The following is a 9,101-nucleotide window of genomic DNA, read 5'->3' as shown; positions in this document are numbered from 1 at the left end:
TATATATACAGATCTTTGATATTTCTATATCCTGGTCCACCTTGTACGTAATTACAAAGAGCCTCCTCAACCATAATGTTTGAATATGGTTTGTCTATGGTGTTTACATTTAAGTAATATTGAAATGGATACGAATCTCAGGAATTCTACTGAACCGGAGCCGGTGTTTACTAACATATTAATGATCCATACCCTATTTAGCTTATGTTGGCATTATAACTTGCATCTCCATTGTAATGTCGTAAATCACTAAACGCTAGTCTCATTGGTTTTAGTTCTGCGGAAAAATTATAATGAGGACCTAGCCATTCTTTTGATAAGTAAAAGATTGTTATATTTTGTTTACATTTGATACGAGTTAGTTGAAGTTATAGTTTACATCGAGTTATGATAATAAAATACAAAGTACAGGTAATTTTACACAATTACAATTAACATATATTTAAATTAGTTTATATTATCATAAGATTAATGAGTTTCTTTCCTCTTTCCTCCCTGAATGTTTTTGTGTATTTTATTTCCAATTGACATGCAAATTGATTATGAATTAAATGATTTGTGGAGGGTTTCTGATGAGTTGACTTATTATAGGCATAAAATGTTATGCTTTAAAATTATGTACATGTGCATTTTGTTAGTCCCATAAATTATTTTTTAATCAAAAGACCAAATCACCAAGTGATGAATCATTTTGCGTTAATTATTTAAGTGTATGCATCTGCTCTTGATATTAATTGTGTTAATGCTTTTTAATGTACACAATGCCATTTTGCCTAATGTTATTATAAATTATATGAAATTGCTTTAAAAGCACCAATTTTACAATTCATAGTTCTATGACCTGTCTATACATTTTATTACTTTATTTATTTCTATTATTATTTTGTATTGTGGTAAATTTTACCAAAAATAAAAATACTAAAATGTGCTTTATAATTTGTTTTATTTCGTAAATAGTAATTATGCCCTCTTTAAGTTAACTAAATTATTGAATAAAATGCGACTGCTTGGTATATAATATTAGTTATGGAAATTATATTTGAAGAGCAAGACCCCATACATTAATAATGCAGTACATGTATTTGTTTTCCCACCGAACTGTGCATGTTCCGTCAGTTGCTGTGTCCCAAAAGTACGCCGCCGCTGTATGCAGTCCTGTGCCATTCTTTTGTGTTATAGTTATACGCACTACAGGAAATCAAAAAATGTTATATTAAGAAGGTATACAATAATATTCAACTACAGAAATGACGAGTTCGTTGGCACTTAGTGGTCGGACACCATTAGTTATTATAAATTATAATATACAAAATATGCGTGTAGGTACTGTAAGTACTGTAGGTGGTACGTACCTTGTACAAGCTACACTACCGATCCTTAGTCACAATTGTCTTGAAGTTAGCGCTGCCAAGGAAATCGGTTTTTCTAAATATATGAGGAGGACCGAGCTTAGCTATTGGAAATTACAGCGAACTTAATTGTCACAATAATAAATAATTCCAAATCGGACCCTGTGCTCCCCTTAGGTATCCTAGTGCCCTTCCAAGGACCTAGCGCCCCAGGCGACCACTTGACCAGTCCCATAGGTACGTACCAAAAGCAGGTGAGAGTGACGACGGAGCCAGGTGACGCGTGTTGCGCCTTGTTTTAAACCGATCGTAAGAGTGCGGGCGTATCGCAACTACTACTTTTATAATTTTGAAAAATACCTACTTAAGTATTTAAAGGGCTTATTCAGCTTATTTAGTCGTGCCAAGGTCTTCTCTGTGATAATCGTTATCCACTGTGGAGTTCTGGAGTGGCTGTAAGTGTTACCACCGAGACACAATTCAATATTGTCACGAACAATTTTCTGGACCTCCTCCACGTTGAAAACCAAATTCTGTAAAATAACCCGATTATGCAGATGGTACGTAGCAAGTATATGTACTATGTCTATCTACTAGATAAACTTATATTTATGGATTTAAAAATACCTCTTCATCATCATCTTGGGCCATAATAATTAATTAAAACTAGATTAAACGTGAAAGATAACAAAAATTAAAATGAAACCTTCCGTGTCGTAAAACAATTTCAAATTCAAATATATACTTAATCAAGGAGAATTATAATATATATGGAAATATATAATACTAAATACGTTTTTAAATAATGTCAATTGTTGGTATAATAAATGAACACCGTATTTCGGATTTTTGTCTATTGATCCTTGGACCAAGTAAAGAGTTTATAATTCTCCGTTATAATTTATAACCAATGCTGTTTTAGAAAAAAACACATCATCTACTACCAGTAGCACGGAACAAAATACAATTACTGTTTCCGTGTCGTAGTCTAGCGAACGTGGTACAACGACGTTACTGAAGTCTCCGGTGTCAGTGGTCCGGGTTTGAACCCCCGTGTCGGCAAAAGTGATATCGAATTTTACTGCAAAAATGTTTGGTGTCTTCGCCATTTGCTGTTGAATCAATGTTATACAATATAATTACGGTGTTACTATTTAATTATTGAATGAATAAAATAAATATTGAGTGCTATCGGTGTCATTTATAAGCAGCATAAGACATTCAGTACAGGTGACGCCTCGCCGCGCCGCGCCGTGCCGCCGTGACTAAAACCAGCGCCGCGCCGCCGCCGAAAGCGCCATTTATGCCGGGCATGGCTTTTGTTATAATTCCGAAAAACAATCAGAACCAACTGTATGTAAGCATGGACATAGCCAGGGTAGTATTCGGGGGTCAGGTAAAGGGAAATTTATGATATAAGTACATAGCATGTGCTCGGTTATTTCCGAAGTGCGAGAGGGACTGTGCCAGGAAAAGGTAAACAAAGTACATGCACGCGAGGATTTCTCTCGAAGAGAGGGAGAGAGGCAGTAGAGCACTCTCTAGCAATTACAAATGTTGAGTTGAAGTGAGTGATTGAGCAATGTCCGGCGACACAAAATTTTGACTTCTTGCCAATACAGGTGATCACGCGCCTATTGACAGCGGGCGTTTTTTCAAGCCTGCTGTCCAACCTGGAGGGTCCTAACTCGTAGCATCTCTAAATGAACTTTACACTACAGAGTTAATCGGTCTATGGCTTTTTATAGCAGTCCTGTTTGGGGTCAAACCCTGGACTCCCAAATGTATATTGCTGACAGTATTTACTGTGTACTTACTGACAGGAGGAAGCGTCCAGACGCAGGCAACGTCTGGCTCCCAGAAAATTTGAGGTAAAGAAGGCTTACTTCCGCAAAGCCTCCGTATAGGATGCATTTTAAGCAGGAGGTCTCGTCAAGGGGACTTTTAGTGGTGCGCCTCGACTTCGCCAAATGGGTGTCGGTAAGGCGCAGCGAAACAATAGTCCAACTTTCGACTGACAGAGGTGCTGACTGGAAGATCGTTTCGAAGAGTATCTCTGTCGGCTTAACGACCGTTTGACATCAATCACTATTGTGTTAAACTGACCGCAGCCAACGACCATTGGGCCTTGACGTTCTGGTGGGCCGTGGTCGACAGCCGGGGATATAGAATGCAGTGGCTCATTGTTGCAACGTATACTCATCTTGGAGAAGGGACGTGATAACAGGGATCGATAATGGGCTGATCCCTCCCAGCTTGGAGACTTAAAACACCTTGAAGGAAAACCGACCTTGTAGTTTATCGACGTCTAGAGAACTCCACCATCGTATTCCCGGCATGTTTATAGAGTCAACTAATAGATGTTTTAGCTTGTATTCATAAAGTCATTTTATCCACGAGAACGAATTTCACTATTTTTTGGGCGCGGGTGTTGCGGGGTATAACGGGGTAAAGGGACTGATCCAAGTCTCTACCTAGACGCCATCGTAGTGAGCGTGTTGACTCATGCTCCTCACACATACTGTAAGCGATTAGGAAAAGTAATATGACGCATCTTTGTGAATGAAATTATCTATAATAACATTGAGGGCAGACAGTAAAAAACATGTACAAAATCGCAATTTTCCTGGAGAGCATATTTAGTAAAAATAATGGCCACTTTGAGATTTCTACTTTCTTGCCAATAATATAATTTTACGGAACCTTATTACAACGCCGGGCCAAAATATCCTTAAGAGTTTTTTAGTAATGATAACTAGAATACCACTTTAAAAAAATGTTATCTATGATAAAATTTTTAAAGACAAGGATCAGAGACAAATTTGGCACAGTAGCTGTCGCCTGTCAGTTATAGATTTCTAAACGAAAATTTCTCATAACCCACTTTGAGGCCTTTATTTTCTTTTGTTGTGTTTTTCGTATGTTTATGTCGTACTTTAATTTGTTTAATGTGGGAAGTGCATTTCAAGCTGGCTGATACATTTATGAAATGACGTAGTAGTACAAATATTATGTGTTTCGTGTGTTTAATGAGAATATTTTAATGGAGTTGAAGGTCTGGGTCGAGGGAATACAAAGGATCGTTTGTGGGGTCACAGAGACTACAACTTGCCAGGTCAGTGTGAAAATCCTCACAATTAAACTATTAATACGTGTATTATGATATGTAAGCTTCGTTTCATTTCTGTATGGTGGTGTATAGGGTAATTTTAGAACAGCTAATATGTTTTTTTTTGTACAGGATGTAGTTTTCGCGTTAGCTCATGCCACTGGCAAAGTTGGCAGATTCACGTTAATAGAACGGTGGCGGAATAATGAACGTCTTTTGGCACCTCAAGAATTTCCCCTCAAGGTACATAATTTTATTTATTCATTTTGTAATATTTGAAGTGTCACTGATTCTATATATTGTTATTCTATTGTATATACATATGTGAAACTATAGTGTGTCATCTTAATTAGGCAACTTTCAATGATAACATATTTCAGATTCTAATGAAGTGGGGTGAATATTCAAATGACATACAGTTCATACTGAGGAGATCAGAATCAGGCAGTAATCAGAAACCTCAATTGTCTGCCAACACAAGGTCTCCTATAGGAAATTGGTTTGTCTCTTTATATACTTTTCCTTATATACAACCTCAATGGCTAGACAACACAATAATCTGACATCTTAAATCTGTTTCATAGTAATCACAATACATCAAATCCCAACATAGTGGACTCTCAAAGCTCACCAAACAGAATAAACACAGTAGCATCATATAACAATAATGTAAATAATACATCACCTGGGAACCCTGTTGGTGTGGTGAAGGGTGTGCAGCAAGCCAAAATACCTGACTCGGAGAGCCCTGTGTTGAAAGATGTCCCTCCTTATAGGTAAGTTAATGTGTATTGCTATTTGCTGTTCTATGACTATGTATTGCTAGCACATCACCAGTTTTAAAAGTCTTTTCACTACAAAATTCCCTAAATCAGTGTAGGGTTCTATAACATCATTTGTATAATTACAATGGCATTGGTGTTTATTTGGGTTGTGGTCTTTATGTCTTCATAATTTTATACAAACATCTATTTCTGAGTTTAGTTCTAACAACTATTGCAAATTTTTCACAATTTTTTACATTTATGATATTAATAAGAAGTCAAATTCATAATGAATAAATAGTTCCTATTTTGAAAAATCCTAACCTAGAATATTAATGAATGTTTAATAATAGTTGTCATCCCATCTTTAATATGGAGTGAACATGTGTAGGGAATATTGCAAAACCAGCACAAACTAACTTAACTGTAATATAACAAAATTTTTGTAACCATATTGCACAGTACATTTGGTTTTCATACTAAACACAATGCAAATTAAGATTATTTTCACACTTAAATTCTTATGATGATGAAATTCATGAAATTTAAATTTGACCATAAGATGTGAATAAATAAAATATAAAATAAGATAAAGCAATGAATATTTCTAGAGAGCCGCCTCCACCATATCGTTCACCACCGCCTCCCTCGCAAGCCGTACGAAAATCTCCGAATCGCTTGCGCAATCGTCAGTCGCATATGTCTCCCGTCAACCTGCCTGAAGAAAACTCTGAGAACCGGAGCCCCGAGGCTGTTAGCTATAACACTCAGTATAGGGAGCTTGTTTCTCTTGTGAATTACCAGCGGGAAAAACTATCCAGTCAGCAAGTTGATCTTATTAAGGTTTAGTATAATATTATTTCATTACACAATAATTTTAAGAATTGTATGTAAGTATCTATACTTATATAAAAATGTTTGAAATGTTATTGGATCAATCAATATAGAAGCATAATTGTTTATTTGAATAACTTTTAAATCCAATACGTAATATTATTTTTGAGCAGTATGATGCGGAAATTGGTTACTGGGAAAACAAGGGCCGTGAACAAGAGAGGCAAGTAGAGCTGCTGCAACAACAAATTGGTTCTGCTGACAATCAGCTCAGAATAAGTACTGAACAGGTGAGTCTTCAATGGTCAGGTTTATGTCAATATATTTTATTACTAACTGGGTCACACTGTAATTGTAAAATTTTAGTGGTCCAATAGAGGTAAATGATGGAAAGACTAGTCGTTTTGTATTATAGCTAGTGTTGTAATTGATTTGACCATGCAATAAATGATATTTTTTACAAAATTTTGTATTTCACGTAGATGTAACATAAACTATATAATTATTTTTGCTAGGTGCAAGCATTAACCTATGTGGAAGAAGAGAGTGAAATAGTCAAACAGAATGAAAAAACTCTAAAATCTGAGATTGTTTTGGTGCATTCAAAATTAGCAAATTGTGAGACAGAGTTGTTGCAATGCAAAAATAAAATTCGAAAATTAATGGAAGATATTCACAATGAGCAGAGACTTATCAACAGCCGCCAACAAGATAGCAGGTGAGTTATATGTATATTTGTTTGTAACATTTTTAGTTTTCATATAATTACTATATTATGTGATATGTCAAATGATGTTTTGAATTTTTACAGACAAGCATTGGAGCGTTCAATGCTTGCTGAAATGGAGAGTTTGCAAAGCCAAATACAGCAAGCGAAACATGCCACTGAAATAAACCACCTAACAGCAGAAAATTTGAAGAGAGAGGTGCGTTTGTAAGAAGTTTAGTAAGATATATAATATCATTCCGAACTGTTCATGATAGGTAAAATGATTATTATTTTTGATAACAGGTTGGAGTTTTAGAGAATGCCATAATGGAGAAAAAGCGTCAAGTGGAGCGATTGGTGCAAGAGATGAAGGAAGCCAATCTTCAGAGTTTGACGGGTAGTGTTGATGAATTGCGACATCCACTAGATGGTATGTATCATTATTAAGTAAAGACTATTATTTCTTATTGCTTATAAAAAATATGAGCACTATATTCTTCAAAGTCTCATGGATGGGTATGGATCATTTAGATAATTTTCAACAGATAATTCCTTTGGTTATTCTTTTTTTGGTATAATAATATTATGTAATGACAATTTTTACACACCCTGTATGCATTTGAAATCTGGTTATAATATAAGTCGGAATAATACAACGGACACGCAAAAGTGGAACAAAAAAACAATATACGAAAAATAAAGAAAATACCGTCATGTCCGAAAAGAGGCTATATATATATCAGTCAGTTTGTAATTCTGTATATAATATAAGTCAGTTTATAATTCTGTCTTCGATGTTACGTGTATTTGTGGTTTCATTATCAATTATTATGAGCTTTAAATATGAATAAATATGTGTAAGTTTTTCACAAGAATGTGATATTTATTTCCATGAAGTCTAAATCTTTATTAGGTTTGCAATTAGCATGATGAATGAAAGTTTCATACGGTATAATAAGAACAGGCCTGTAGCCAGTAAAGTGACTAGTATTATATTTTTGTTGTATTTTAGGACTATGCAAAGCAGGGAGTGCTCGAAGAATTATAGGTTCCCCGCGGCAGCTGGAAAATGCCGCACCAACCAATAAGAATCCTCATGGCGTGTGGGTGTAAACACTAATAGAGAAAATTCATCATAATATTATATACACACACTCGAACTGAACATTGGGTTGAGAATATTTCCGTATGATTATATTAGTATTTAATCAGTATGCAGACTTTATATGCATTTTAATTATAGAATACACGTGTTTTATGGGTATTGTTTATTCAATGCTTACAGTCTATAGTTGTGACCACCAAATAATAAGTTTAACAAGTAGCAAGAAAATATTCTCAATCATCTTCTCAGATTAGTGTTGTTAGAACAAATGTTTATATGATATATAGAACTGATATTATGTGCATGACAGAGACAGTAACTTGTTATTGGTCTTTCTTAGTATTTAGTTAAATTGTATTTGTGTTCAAATTAGTGTCATATTTAAATTTATTGTCACAAAATAATCAATCCGTTATAAATTAACATATCGTGAATGGTTAACAAGGGAGTGTATTAAAATATATTTTTATTTAACAATGAAAGTATTATTATCTTGCCCTATTTTATACTATTGAATTGTATAATATTCTTTATAGCATTCTTAAAATTGTTTTTTTTTTATAATTAGATCTAAAAACATATGAAATATAAAATCAGGCATGCATTTTTATAAGGATGCATTTTTTGTAGTGTGCAAAGAATTGATGTCTAATTTAGTGTGTGTGCTTTTAAAAATGCTTTGATTTCTAAAGAAAATGTTTCTTTGGACTTTGTATGATGTCCTAATTGGTTAAATGTATACCTACGCAAATAATAATGCTCAATTATTTCGTTGTAATTTGACTTGTGTTATTTACGCTATACCGACGGATGCTAATAGTCTATTTGTAACTAATTGTGCCGTTTATACCATAAAAATATAGATCAAATATAGTTATGACCATGTATTAATTATATAGAAGAATTTTGGTACTAATTCATTGTATCTTTATAAATAACCTATGAAGTATACTATATTGCATTATAGCGATAATTTATAATAATAATAATAATAAATCTAGTCGAAAGTATAGGCCATTGCAATATGTTATAATGCCATTTATCTTCTAAAACATAGCAAGAAAAATAAATAAAATTATGCTATATAGTGAAATAAAATGAGATTTCCTATTATACCAACTGTTAGAGACTCGATCTGTATTCTCTTTATTTCCGTGATTACTGATAGTGTTTAGAAAAATTATGTATTATTCGCATATTAAATAAATCGTACTGGAAATTATTTTGATTG

General features: G+C 34.0%; 2 protein-coding genes across 3 annotated transcripts; one reads left to right on the top strand and one right to left on the bottom strand.

Annotated features, from left to right (window-relative positions):
- Nucleotides 1–924: 924 nt before the first annotated feature.
- LOC115451103 (dynein light chain Tctex-type 1) lies at nt 925–3,870 on the bottom strand. Of its 2 annotated transcripts, none has more exons than XM_030179308.2 (3): nt 1,977–2,018; nt 1,714–1,882; nt 925–1,188 (listed from the first exon to the last, which is right to left on the bottom strand). In XM_030179308.2, the coding sequence occupies exons 1-3, from the start codon at nt 1,998–2,000 to the stop codon at nt 1,034–1,036; spliced, it is 348 nt and encodes a 115-aa protein (XP_030035168.1). In that variant the 5' UTR covers nt 2,001–2,018; the 3' UTR covers nt 925–1,033. The 2 variants fall into 2 exon arrangements, 1 of the variants encoding a protein (XP_030035168.1); XR_003939340.2 differs by lacking the exon at nt 1,977–2,018 and adding an exon at nt 3,640–3,870 and having other exon boundaries at nt 1,011–1,188.
- A 300-nt stretch (nt 3,871–4,170) lies between these two features.
- LOC115451102 (ras association domain-containing protein 8) lies at nt 4,171–9,093 on the top strand. Its single transcript, XM_030179307.2, has 10 exons — nt 4,171–4,464; nt 4,591–4,701; nt 4,839–4,957; nt 5,043–5,234; nt 5,834–6,065; nt 6,230–6,346; nt 6,572–6,774; nt 6,868–6,982; nt 7,069–7,195; nt 7,778–9,093. The coding sequence occupies exons 1-10, from the start codon at nt 4,393–4,395 to the stop codon at nt 7,876–7,878; spliced, it is 1,389 nt and encodes a 462-aa protein (XP_030035167.2). The 5' UTR covers nt 4,171–4,392; the 3' UTR covers nt 7,879–9,093.
- The last annotated feature ends 8 nt before the right edge of the window (nt 9,094–9,101 follow it).

This window comes from Manduca sexta, chromosome 6 (genome assembly GCF_014839805.1).
Source record: "Manduca sexta isolate Smith_Timp_Sample1 chromosome 6, JHU_Msex_v1.0, whole genome shotgun sequence".
Lineage (NCBI taxonomy): Eukaryota > Metazoa > Arthropoda > Insecta > Lepidoptera > Sphingidae > Manduca > Manduca sexta.
The sequence above is the reverse complement of the archived record's forward strand: the minus strand, read 5'-3'. Positions and strand labels throughout refer to the sequence as shown.